Source organism: Hippocampus guttulatus, chromosome 17, assembly GCF_054856545.1.
Source record: "Hippocampus guttulatus isolate MCC_2025c chromosome 17, RoL_Hgut_1.0, whole genome shotgun sequence".
NCBI lineage: Eukaryota > Metazoa > Chordata > Actinopteri > Syngnathiformes > Syngnathidae > Hippocampus > Hippocampus guttulatus.
In genome coordinates, this window is record NC_141277.1 from 5,897,279 (window position 1) to 5,910,529 (window position 13,251).

General features: G+C 45.0%; 1 protein-coding gene across 1 annotated transcript in view; it reads left to right on the forward strand.

Annotated features, from left to right (window-relative positions):
• Nucleotides 1-13,251, forward strand: part of abl1 (abl oncogene 1, non-receptor tyrosine kinase) — a 27,115-nt gene continuing 13,864 nt past the window's right edge. The window contains exons 1-2 of the mRNA XM_086134147.1: nt 1-520; nt 1,966-2,320. Of these exons, the coding sequence (XP_085990273.1) occupies nt 2,194-2,320 (127 nt within the window). The 5' untranslated portion in view covers nt 1-520; nt 1,966-2,193. The remainder of the gene's footprint in view (nt 521-1,965; nt 2,321-13,251) is intronic.

The following is a 13,251-nucleotide window of genomic DNA, read 5'->3' on the forward strand; positions in this document are numbered from 1 at the left end:
TGCGTATGGAAGTATGGCGACCCCAGCAACCACCCGACAACGAGTACTCGGCCAAAAGTTCGCCGCCGCTTCCCGGTGTACGTGAGAGGCGATGAATAGGCTTTTGCGGCTCGGCAACGAAGAGCGCGGCGACAGCGAAGCGGCCAGCGGCGGCCTCCACGCGGACACGACAGCAGCCGTCGGCGGCGTCCGGCTGACGGAGGACTCGAAGTCGCCTGAATTCTTCCAAGTGGAGTCCGGTTTTGGGGGTGGGAAGGGGGGAGTCACGGACGCGGAAGTTTGCCACAAAACCTAGCGTCCCGGTGGCTGGAATGAAGCAAAAGTGTTGAATTTGGAGATGTTTATGTTGCGAAAAGTGCTCGGGCGAGGAGGCGACGCGGCGCCGCCGACGACCAACTGTTGACTGCTCCGTGCACCTTCAAAGAGGACCAGAGGCTAACCCGAGTTAGCCTCCATGGCTATTTGCACTTGTAGCTTGAGTTGCTCGACTAAACAGCGGGATTTAAGTTTACAACAGCACGTAAGTTGCCTTTCACCTCCCTCTAGGCCTTAACAGGCGTGTTATTGTTCCACGCTTTCCACTTATTGACTTGACTAGCTCTGCGGTGAGTTGCTAGTCGGCAACGTTAAAGTTTGGATAACCATAACCTGTTGTGCTATGCTAAGTTTCTCATAGTTGTATGCAGGGTCGGCCAAAAGTAGGCATACCCTTTTTAAATTAACGAATTTGCGGAAGGACAGATGGAAGGAAGCCAAAATGGAATAATGGAAGGAAGGAAGGGAAAAAGGTTGGAAGGCCTAATGGAAGGATGTATCGAAGGAAGATGAACTGATGGAAGCATGGGAGAATGAATGGAAGGATGATACAAGGTAGGGATGGAGTGTGGAAATAGGCCAACGGAGATGGAAGGTTTGATCACGAAAGGATGGGAAGAAGGAAGCAAAAGCAGGAAGTTAGGATGTATGAATGGAAGGAAGGAAAGGAGCAGGGAGGGATGAATGGATGGAAGGGGTGAAGAAGGTATGCACAAAAGGAATGGAAGGAGGAGGGAAAGAGATGGAAGCCATAAAGGAAGAATAGTTGGAGGAAAGAAGGCAGTGGTAGGCTGATAGATGACCAAAGTCATGGAAAAGGTTGAACTGAGGTATGTAAGAAAGGAGGGAAAATAGGGAAAAAAGTAGCCAGGGAGAAAAAGGGATGCTGGGCAGGATGGAAGGCATGAAGAATAGAGGGTACAATGGTTGGATAGTGGAAAGAAATGAAGATTGAAATGATGGGTCGGAGGGAGGGATATATGAATTTGAGGAAGGATGAGAAGCAATAATGGAGGTATGGATGGTATGAAAACAAGGAGGGAAAGAAGAATAACATTAATTATAGAAGATAGGAAGGAAGGAAATTAAGGATGGGATGAAAGAAAGGGAAAGAGTAGGTGGAAGATACTGTATATGAAAGGAAGGAAAGAGAGAAGGACACAAATAAGAAAGGAGAATTGATGTATGAAAGGAAAACGATGATGGGAAATAGCCTAGAAAGTGGGAAGGGGGGTCGTAAAGGATAGAGATTTGAAAGAAGGGCAGGCAAAGGATGGAAAGAAGGTAGGGAGAATTGAAAAGAGGACAGAAGACCAAATGGATGGATCATGTGCAAGGATGTGAAGCAGGGAGGAAGGAAAGATAGAATTGTCAGGAGAGAGGAAAGAGGATAGAATGAAAAGTAGGAAGGACTAATGAGGAAAAAATAATAGGAGGGTGGGTAGGATGGAAATAGGAGCAAGTGGAATGGAGGGATGGCTTGTATGAAATGAAGGAAAAAAAGAAGCAAGAAGGAAGGAAAAAAAGATGTAAAAAGAAGGTCATTTGTTTTTATGTCCCCGGAGACCACGAGAACAAAAATGGATGGATGAATGGAGGTCTGCCTCATGTACTTGAATTCAAAAAAATTTGTCCTCCCATTGCCCACAGATTCCGCCAGCACCCAAATCCCATTAATGCGTGATAAAAAGCGGCACGCTGGAGTAGCTTGGACCTGCAGAACAAATCTGCGTCACACCAGGGGAGGACGCCCCGACTCTGGGAGGACTCCTCCAGTCTCCTCCTTTCCTCCTCCTCCTTCCTCCTGCCCACTGGCTAGTTGTCGGTGGACTGAGTCCGGCCCCGAGAGTCCCGGCTGCGGCCTGGCACCCTTCCCTTATGGGGCAGCAGCCGGGGAAGTTTGCCGGGGACCAGAGGAGACCCAGTCTGCCAGCCTTCATCAAGGGTGTCAAGAGGGAGTCCACGCGCCATGGGACGCAGCCCTGCAATGTCTTTGCAGTGCACGGTAAGAGAAAGCCCCCCCCCCCCCCCGCCCACCCCCTCCCTGGAAAGACCTCTTTTGTGTTCATGAAATTTATGACTTGGGTTGCAAAGAGCTGCAAAATATCAGACAAATGATCCAAAGATAATGTGGGACATTTTTCTTTTGTTTCCTCTCGTAATATTACAATTTTTATCCGGAATCTACTTAAAAAAAAAAAAAAAAAATTCCAATAATTTGATCATCAATTAGTTGTCGATCAATCGTTGCATTTTGAGTTCATACTAATATTACAGTTTAGACGGTGACCATTTTTCTTGATAATGTAAGAATTTATAATCTCATTAATATTGCTATTATCATCTCAAAACATTTTAACTCAAATATACAACTTCCTTCGCATGCTACTTATTAACATATGCCCCATTCCATGGAACGTTTTTAAACTTAAAAAATACCTGAATTTTGCAACCCTCCTTGTGACCTTTGTTGACTTCCAATTTGTTCATATTCAGAACCATTTTGGCCATGGGGGGGAAAGAAATCAGAGTAAGGTCAAACTATTGCCTTTACAGACAATGATTCATGTTTTTGCTCTTTAAAACCGCTCCTCGGTAGCTTGAAAGTGGCTTTGGATGTTCACATACCCTTGCGAATGAAGTCATGGGCAGAGATTGTGGCGAGTCTGTGGGTGGGCGGGGTGACCTTTTTGGCCCACGCACATCTTGATCTCTTCATGTCGATGAGACTCGTTGGAATTGATTTCGTCTGTTGTCTTGTTTTTGTGATGATTTTGTCACACGGCGCACACGCGGCAGACGTCTTTCAATTCGAATGAGTGGGTCGCCGCTGCTTGATTGTGTTAAGCTCGGGCCATTGATCCCGTGGCTGAGAACGCTCGCCGAGAAAGTTGAGAAGTTGCATAACGGCGCTGAGGAACAGCAGTTGAACGTGTACGGGCAGCACACGATTGAGTCAAAATCCCGGAGAGTCTTGTTGGGTGCGCTTATGTGGCTCATCGGGTTTGAATGATGCTTAATATTAGAAAAAGTTACCTATGAAGATATCGCAATATTACAAATTGAATCTAAAAACAATATAATACATGCCTTTTTTTCTCTGGAAAATATTCAACTATATTTTCTTAAAACGAAGATTTTAATCTCAAATAAATCTTGCAAAGATACTGCTTTAAAAAATAGATATACTGGCACTTTTTTTTCTTGAAAGTCTACTATTTTGTTCCATTACTTTTTCCCCCACAAAAATACAATATGTGACTTTTTTTTTGAAATTATGACTTTAATTTCAAATGTACAACTATTGTTGTAAGACTCTAATCTTAAAACTTTTTTTTTTCAAAATATACAACTAAATTCTTTTAATATTGCAATTTAAATCTGAAAAAGATTCGAATAATCTTTTTTTTTTAAACAATACGACTTTTTTTCGACAACCCCCCCCAAATGGTAATATCACAACTTCAATCCAGACCCCGACCTCAGTTTTGTTGCCGCTGCCTTTTTAAAAACATACGCTAGCCTGCACGCATACTACCGTTTTTTTTTTTAAGCGAGCGTACATTTTACTGTGCCTGCATCCAATAATACAGTGCGTCTTATGTATTGTGTTATTATGTGTTATTATGTGTCAAATGCAGAAATAGGACCCCGTAACCGACACCACGCCTTTTAATTGAAGTACTGGGGGATGTGAGTCACAGTGCAAGAGGAGGGCAGTGTCAACACCATATTTGACTTTGTCTGCCTGTATGGGTTTTTTTTGTGTGTGTGTGTGTGTGTGTACGCCGGCGACGCGCCGCTTCTCCACGGGCAGGTTGAGACCTCTCGCCCCGCAGCTGGCTGGGAGCGAGACAGCGCAGGCAAGTGGCGACCTGTCTTGTCGCGATGGCATCGATGCGCTTAATTGCAAATAGCGTGACCAGCGTGCGGTTTCGTGTCGTTAAGTACATGTGACGAGGTCACGTTGAACATGAACAAGCGAAACGCTAGACCTCAGTGAAGTTAACCCCGCCGTATTGCCCCGATCATATTCATTTGTTTGAACCCCACAAAAGCAGCAACAATGTTGCAAGAGTTAAAAATAACTTAATTTAGAGAAAGAGAAACGTGCTCACTCCACAAATTGTTCATTATAAACACACACAGTAATATCATAAATAAATATGTAAATGGTTTTTTTTTTTTTTTCCCACAACAAAGTGGCTCGGTAAGCTGCAGAAAAATTAGATTGGATCAGTGATCGGCTCCAAAGTCCCGCTCGTGAAACGTCTGGATATGAAACTTTTTTTTTTTTTCAACCATAGTTTGGAGCATGTTAATGGTTTAAACTATCAGAATGACGGTCGTCTCCTCATTACTACACTGGCTGCTGTCAGAAAGCAGTTTGCAATCTTAATGATAAATCCATCTGGAATGTAGCGTTTTTAAACCATATGTAATCGTCCTTTGAAGACATCTTTTTAGTTTCATGTGGTAGTAGCCGACAGAGGGCAGCACAGTGTTTGAGCACCACTGGCTCACGGTTCAAATGTGGGTACGTATCCGGGCTCCATACTTCCTGTGTGGAATTTGCATGCTCACCCCCATACTTGCGTGGGTTTTCTCCCGGTACTCCCACGATTCAACTGTGAATTTTGCTGGCACATGCCATCACTGACATCATTTGATTTGTGTGCGTGCCTGTGTGTGTGTGTTTTTTTTTTTCTCCCCTCCACGGCAGCTGCATTCAAGTGGGTCCGCGGTAAGTGGATCTCTTTTAGCGTGTCACCGGCTCTTTCTTGGCTGGAACTCGTGGAATCTATACAGTCTAGACCCCAGATCTCCTGCAATGATCCCCCTGGGGTCCTGAAGACTGGGTGGATGTCTGTATGTGTGTGTTTTTGATATGCGTTCGCACCCATGCAGCAGGCGCCTCAGAGTAATTCTTGTACACGCCAGCTGTTGGGAAATTTGGCGGAGAGGGGTGGGAGCGCGGGGTGTTGTTCCCAAGTGGCTTGCCCTCTTGCTGTGGGCCAAGCCCGTCCGTCCTAACGGACACACACAGATTAGGAGGTGCTCTCCGCCCCCCTCCCCCCGACCCCCCTGAATCGAATCTTGCCCACCTGGAGGGAAGTCCGACACTTACTGGTGAGCGTTTGAGGCAGGTGCCCGTGTTTGTAAATCATCAGCGTCAATTGCCGCAGAATGCCAGCTCATGATGCCCATTCGTCAGCACATGATGACATCACATTCCTCCCCCCAGACATAGACCTGATGTAATTTGAAGAATTTGAAAAGAGATTTGGAAAAAGTTTGCGACAGTGGAACAACAGTACATTGCGAGACGCCGGGCAACCAACGTTGTTTATTTATTTATTTGTTTTTGGTATTATGAAACAAATGTTCCCATTGGAAGTACAAGTGAAACCTTTGAGTCATTTAACGTTTACTTGTACAGGCAAAAGTTTTAAGTACGTAGCATTTTTAACATTCTTAACCATTTTAAGTTGAAATCATGATACACAGGTTATTGTGTCAGTGAAGTTCCAGGTCAGGTCACTTGAATAAATGCAGTCTTTCCTTCAATATCTTGTTTTAGAAACAACGGAAATCAATAAGGGCGCGTCATGATATTATTCGCCAATTTTCCAACCATGCATAACATGACCATGTTCGAAAGAAAATTTGTGTGCAACCGTAGAAACGGTTGGCGAATGTCTTTGTGACCATTCGCGACCTTGATGAAAAATCAACTTTGGCTACGTTGGCAAACCTTCGCCACTCAGCGAGAGACGGGCTTTGACAATGCTCGCTTCAAGCTAGCTTTAGTAGTGTGGTCGTGTGCAAGTTTCCCAGCCTCAAACATTCAAAACGGTAAACGTTTCAAATAATTGAGCGCGAGATCGTTTTCGATTGGAAACGAGCAGGATGCACCATTTTCAAACTATTTTTGTTGCACGGAAATGCCGATGATCAATGAACAGCCTCGTTTTACTCATGAATATTCAAAATGTTCCGCGTGTAAATAAGCATTGGTCCAATTTTGGTTTGCGAGTCTCATTAATTTGGTGTGGAAACAGCTGTGCTCTGATTGGGAGCTGCCGACATGCGGGCGTCCCGCGGCTGCCATGTCGCTTTCATCGTGTTGGCTCCCTTGAAATTGAGCTGGCCTCCGGCAGGCTTGTGGCCGGCCACGGTTTACATTCAGGCGGCAGCGAGCCGGCCTGATCGTCCTGGAGAAAAAAAAATTGTCCTCCTTTTTTCTTCGCCTCCATGGTGACGTAAGGGGTTCTGGAACGAACACCCCCCCCCCCCCCCCCCCCCAATGGAGGGGTGATGACCGTCATCTGCAATTGCTTTGTGAGTGCACTCTGTACTAACGCGTCTATTCAGTTTGCCCCCTTGGTAAATTTGAAAATCTTGTGTGTGACAAACTACACTTAAGTATTTTGTAACTTGAAAATTAGTTTGGACGTTCGGCTTTCCCTTCGACTCTCTCCCCTTGAAAGCCGTGTTCTCACCAAAGGAGGTAACACTCTTATGCAATCGAAACAACCATTCTTTTTGGACGAGTTAACTTGTTAACCATCACATTTTTCTGTCGGGTGTCACAGCGTATGAGAGATGTGTTAATATGTACTGGGCCTGTTTGCAGCGGGTACACCCGGAGAACTAAAACAAACACACTTGTTTTAATGCACACTCTAAATTGCCCGCACCGTGAATGGCGGCTTTCTGTGAGTCAGCGTTGTGATTGACTGGCGGTCAGCCCAGGAGGTACCGGCTCGCTAGCAAGCGAAATCCACGCAAGATAAGAAGGAAGAGCTAAAGTGGGGTACACCGATAATTTGAGCATTATTATTATTTTTATTTTGATCGGAGGCCTAATTATTGGATGTCTCTCAGCGATTATTATATTTCGAACAATTTCTTTCCCCCTGCTAGGCTAACTGCTAGCTTATAGTGCAACCAGATTATTGTGCTCTGGTTTTACGTCACTAACTAATGACAATGTTGAAGGCCCACTATAGGCTCCAGAAGGACCCGGCGCTGCTCGGCACCAGCCTCGCTTGGCCTGGCTTACGTTGCTTACGTTACCAGCTGCACCAATCAATTGTGGTGGCCTCAAGTGAACTGCGCAAGCCTCCACTGCACACGTTCAATGCACGGGATGGTTCCGTAAGATTTCACGAGTGGCTTGTTGCAGTCACAGTTTTTTTTTTCTCTCTTTCTTTCTCTGATTCAAAATATGAATGTGGCGACGTCGCAAATTACAGCCCATCTAATACCCAGAAGCTTTCACATAGACAAAAAAGAAATCAATTTGTGGATTTAAACCAGTGAGAGACACCAGGCTGCAACCAAGGCTAAAAATACGATATATATAGGACGCACATTGTGTTTTACAACAATGCGTAACCATATTTAAAATTTCATAATTGACTAGTGGATGAGCGGCCCGGTAGTCCAGTGGTTAGCACGTCGGCTTCACAGTGCAGAGGTACCGGGTTCGATTCCAGCTCCGGCCTCCCTGTGTGGAGTTTGCATGTTCTCCCCGGGCCTGCGTGGGTTTTCTCCGGGTGCTCCGGTTTCCTCCCACATTCCAAAAACATGCATGTCAGGCTGATTGGACGCTCTAAATTGTCCCTAGGTGTGAGTGTGGGCGTGGATGGTTGTTCGTCTCTGTGTGCCCTGCGATTGGCTGGCAACTGATTCAGGGTGTCCCCCGCCTACTGCCCGGAGATGGCTGGGATAGGCTCCAGCACCCCCCGCGACCCTAGTGAGGATCAAGCGGTTCGGAAAATGGATGGATGGATGGACTAGTGGATGAAATCGCAAAGCTTGTGTTAACCATTTTAGCTTTGGTCTCGTAACCCGCCAGCTCCATTCACTGGAATGAGAAAGAGATCTCCATTCAAAGGAACGAAAGCTCGCTCATAACATAAAATCAGACTGATTAACTCATTCAGTACCAGCCAATTCTGGACCAAGTCTGAAAAGACGTTTAAAAACGTCTTTGGGAGTGAATGAGTTAATGTGATGTCATCCCCCACCAATATTGGTATGCTAGTTATCCGTCCGCTAATTGGCGCGCCATGATGTCAAATGCTCAATTCTGGTCTGATTGTCGTCTGGTTGTCGTATGTTCTACTTTGGTCAATTCTGCATTCCACCGTGGCTTGTTGGTCTTGTTGTTGTCGAGCTGTTATTGCAAAAGATGTCAACATACGCTCGGTTTTCTTGTGATTCATTTGAGTGTTGCGCCAGAAGCGTGTTGAGCAACAAATAGAGCCCTGGAACAAAGTGGCAGAGTTGCATCTGCATTCCTCTCTCTCATATCTAGTACAATACTCTTCCCTTTGTCCCATTTATTTGTTTGTCTCCGAATATATTCTTTGTCATTTTGCAGTTTTTTTCCAAAGCATTGTTTTGCTCAAAACAATTGAGGATGTTAGGCATGTCGGTTTCACACAAAGCGAGTCTTGCCAGGCTTTTCTTGCAGTTTCTGACTTTGTGATTAGAGCTGTTTGTTTGCTATTTATTCATCAGCGTCTTGTTCTTTTTTAAATTTAAAAAAAAAAACTGATTCCTGATTGTCTTGTGGCCACCCGCCTGCTTTCCACTCCATATGGTTTGCACATTTCCCCTCGAAAAGAGCAGCGGTCATCGGCACCGCGTATCAACATACATGCAACTTTTCTGCCGCGATACAAGACACAACTTTTGTCTTATCGTGCGACGATTTGTCGTCTGTTCCTTGCAGCGACCCCATTTGTAGCCGTCTCCATATAAAAGATTTTGTGTCTGTGTGGCAAACCCTCACACTCACACAAATGCGTTGCTTCTTTTCTGTTTTCTGTTTTGGTCCCAGCACTCGACTCTCCTGGAAGAGAAAATATGCCGTTTTGTGCCAACAATATGAGTCAAATTGAGTAATACAACAGAATACGACTTGATTACAACCTTCAACGCGCTTAAGGCTGGTTTGCATGTTCTTGGCCCTTTTTTTACTCAGGCCTTCAAGAAATGAGCAACCTTTTTCTGATTAATCACCTGGTTCTTGTCGTCCTATTTAAATGATATTCCAAAAAGATGGTCTGGTTTTAACTAGCCCAGTTTCATCCGTACTGCCGATTGCTGCAACGGTGAACTGACAGTCTATAAGGCAACCTCGCATTAGGTGGAGATTGGCTGCAGAGAACCTGAGACTGCCTGAGCAAATAAAATACCGGTCTGCGTTCAGAAATGCGTTTCGTTAGAAAGCGCATGATCGCGTCGGCTTTAGTTGAGTAGCCCCCGTTACCAACATGGACAGATGCGAAAGGTCTTGAAACCGGCGCTACCTCTGTTTTGTTTGCAACCATCGGATCTCCCTGCGGACAGTTCTTGAGTGGGGGAATTATGTGCAACCCAAGACCTCCTTAACCTCATTTGCGAGGCAGAGACACATTCTTCGGAAGGCCATAAGTAAACACACACGCACACCATATAAATACATGGTACCTGTGTTTGATTCGGATATGGTGGTGCCTTAACTTATCAGTGCCGCAATGTTTGGAGTTTTTGTAGTGATGAGCTTTCAGCCATTAATTGAATGACACGGTAAAAAAAATATATATACAAAATGAAAACACTTGCAAGGAGCATTGAACAGATGCTATTCCTGAACGAACTGTGACTGCAGTGCCTGACATTACTCACCAAGCTACGCCCCCTATAGGCGCACATCGGTACGCACATGTACCGCAGTGTGTGTTTAATTCCACTCATTTTAGTGCTTCGTGTCTATGATCTTGTTTTTTTTTAAATTCCGTAACATCTCACAGCTCATCGCCTCAGCTGAAGGTGGCAATGTAGATTGAGCTTGGCCTTTTGGCTCAGCTCCTTCTTCACTACAACAGACAGAAGCAATGTCCGCACAGCGACAGATGCCGTACCAAATTCAGCTGCCGGTCTCCCGCTCCATTGGAGAAAATGGTTTGGAGGAGCAAATTTAAGTTAGGAGATTGCTCACACAGAGCAAACGAAACTTGTAAGTCAAGGCACCGCTCGCAGTATTTCAGTGCCCTTCTTGCAGATATTCCAGCGCAGCCTCGAATCACGGCGCGACCGACATGGCTTCGCCGCTCTCCCTTGCTCCTCTGTAATTAGGTTTGCTCAGCTTATACGGCAATGAATCTTGTTCGGCGACGGCCGGGACCGACGCCAAGTGCCGCCCGCCATACGTTTCAGGCACTGCGGGACGGTGTAATTGTGTATTTATGCGTGTCCTCGTCGGTGCGGCGGGCGTATAACTGTGTATTACCGATTTGTCATGAACCAAACCAAAGTAGACTTTCATAGAGAGTACCTTTCATATCGAGCCTGACATTAGTTTCATTTTTATCGTGGCACATAAAAAAAAAAAGCAAAAGCAATGCCCGGCCGGTAATAGATAGTTGGGGAATGAAATATGACTGACTGAAAGGCAGCTTGTATTTATTCACTTGCGTATACTTGATAGTCCTGCATCGGCGCTGAGAAGAGCACCAAGATGGCTGCTCATTATTTCCTTGATTAATCCTTTTTTAAAATTTTTAATTTATTTCCTAATGATACTTGAGTGCGGTATTTGGTCTTTTTTTTTTTTTTTTGTTACGAGCCATTACTTGAGATATATATATTTTTGGTGCACTGTTCGTAATCTCGAAACCTGTGATGCCTATACCACCGTAAACCGAGGACCCCTCCCCATCCGTTAATTCGCGAATGGCACCGTTGCTCCACAAAGAACCAGCAAACATCTGCGTTCGGCATTCCGTAATGCGTTTACATTTTTTTTCACTCGCTCAGCACTGCATCACACGCATGCTTCGGCGTTCTGATTGCCGCCAATAGACTCGTCCGAAAGGTTTATCCAAATGCGTCCGGAGGCATTGCGTGTCTTGGAAAAGTCACCTTGGAAATTGGGCAAAATGAACTGAGCGGTCCCAGACCCGTTTTGAGCACGGCGCCGGTGTTGCCAGGCTTAACATATGGAAGAAAGAATTTTAGCTCTCGTGCGGAATTCAATCACCGCTGCGGCGCCCCCCGTGATCTTCTCAGTCACGAAAGATCACATTCGGGGCCACCTTTGGCGACAAGTTCCACGACTGAAACCCAAAACAACTTTTGAAAGGATCGTGGTTATCCCTCCCCATTATGGGCTTTACCTTTTTACGTCCTGAGCGTCCAAAAGGTTCCAGAAAGCGGTAGGCGATGTACGTCAGCTTACCGTGCAACGCGCTAGCTTGATTATAAATCACATTATTCTCCCTATGATCTCACTCGAAAACAATGTTCTTCATGTTCCTCCATCTGCAACCCTTTTTTTCCCTCCCCCCTTTTTCCACCTTGGTTTTATTGCCCCTAGACTTCATCCTCTCACCCCCCCCCCCCCCAAGCCGATATAGCCTTGTGGTAAATGAATGAGCCCTCGGAGAAGGCCCGCATATCCTAATTGTGTGGTTATTAGCGTAAAAGAGGAATACAAACGTTTGCCGTACCACAACTGTAACAGCGATGAGGTGCCAAGACGAGTACGTTTAGAACGCAAAAAAATGTGATGCGTGTGCGTAAGTCAAGATCGACAATACCTCTGAAACACCAGTAGTGTAAAGTGCAAGTATTTAATCGTATTTTAAGCGCATCTGCAGTTAAGGGTATTAAAAAAAAATCTTGTAGATTTTCGCATTTAGTGCATCTTCCACAATACAGTGAAACTCCTCTACAACGAAATCATGTTTGCAGCAAGAATTTTTTCACAACAGAGGGGGTTTCACTGTAGCAAATTTTATCTCAGATGTAAACACACACACACACACACACAAAACGTATATGTGTACTCTTTATTTTTATTACAATATTGTAGATAGTGCAGTTCAATTTCTTGGATAATGTATTTTATTTTGCTTCCTCCGTCTTTCATTTTGATCACTTTTACCCTCTCTTCCAGCGTCAGAGCTCTTCTTGACATCCACCGGTCCATTTCGTAGTCATTTTAGCAATGTAACGTTCGTGCTGCGTCTGAAACTAACAATAACAATACTTCCTGTACTACTGCACATGTGTAAGCTGGTGTGGTGGTTGCTGTTGCCGTTTCCGAACGAAGCAGTAGAGGTCGCTGTTGGATTAGACTTTTGCGGAAGGCGTGGTTTCGTTGTAGTGAATCTCGTCGCGAGGCAAGAGTAGAGAAAAAGATTTCGTATAACGGAACAGGGGGATTTTCTGTTATAGGGGGAGCAGAAAAGTGGGAATGGCTTTCATTCATGAAAATATTTTCACATTACGGGGTATTTTCACCCATGTAGGTTTCGTTTTAGAGGAATTTCACTGTAAATGTATTTTTTTTTCGCCAATCGTTGTGGTCCCGCTGTAGTCCAAGCAATTAGCGTCGGTGCCTTTTGCGTGCTTAATTATTCCTCTGAATGTTTAGATTTCAGCTATTTGGGTCGATTGAGCAGAGTTGCGCGAGCGCAACCTTGAATTATGGAGTGTTTGGATGAGAGACAGCTGAGGCAAGACAGAAGAAAGAGATTAAACATGTGTTGCGAGCGCTCGGCTCCTGCCAAGGATTAGTTAGCCTGTCCTTCCTCATATGGGCAAACCAACCGCGGCTGTCCCCAAATTCCCCAACTGACGTCTTTTTGAAAAGCTAAAAAGTTTCTCTCTCTTTCCTCAAATACATTTGCTATCGTCACCAACAGCGGAGGGACTATTTCTAGTTTGCTAGTTTGCGGCTCCTGATTTTCTTTTAATAAGGCCCAAGCGCTATCCAGCACTAATTCCTTAACCTGTAAACATTCCAGAATGGAGCAAGAGCGCTCGGGAAAGAAAAAAAAAAGGAAAGGGGGGGGGGGAGCTTCTTATAAGCATCAGATGACTTCAGCAGAAGGAAAACATCAAAAGCTCAGTGATGAATCTCAACTTTTTTAA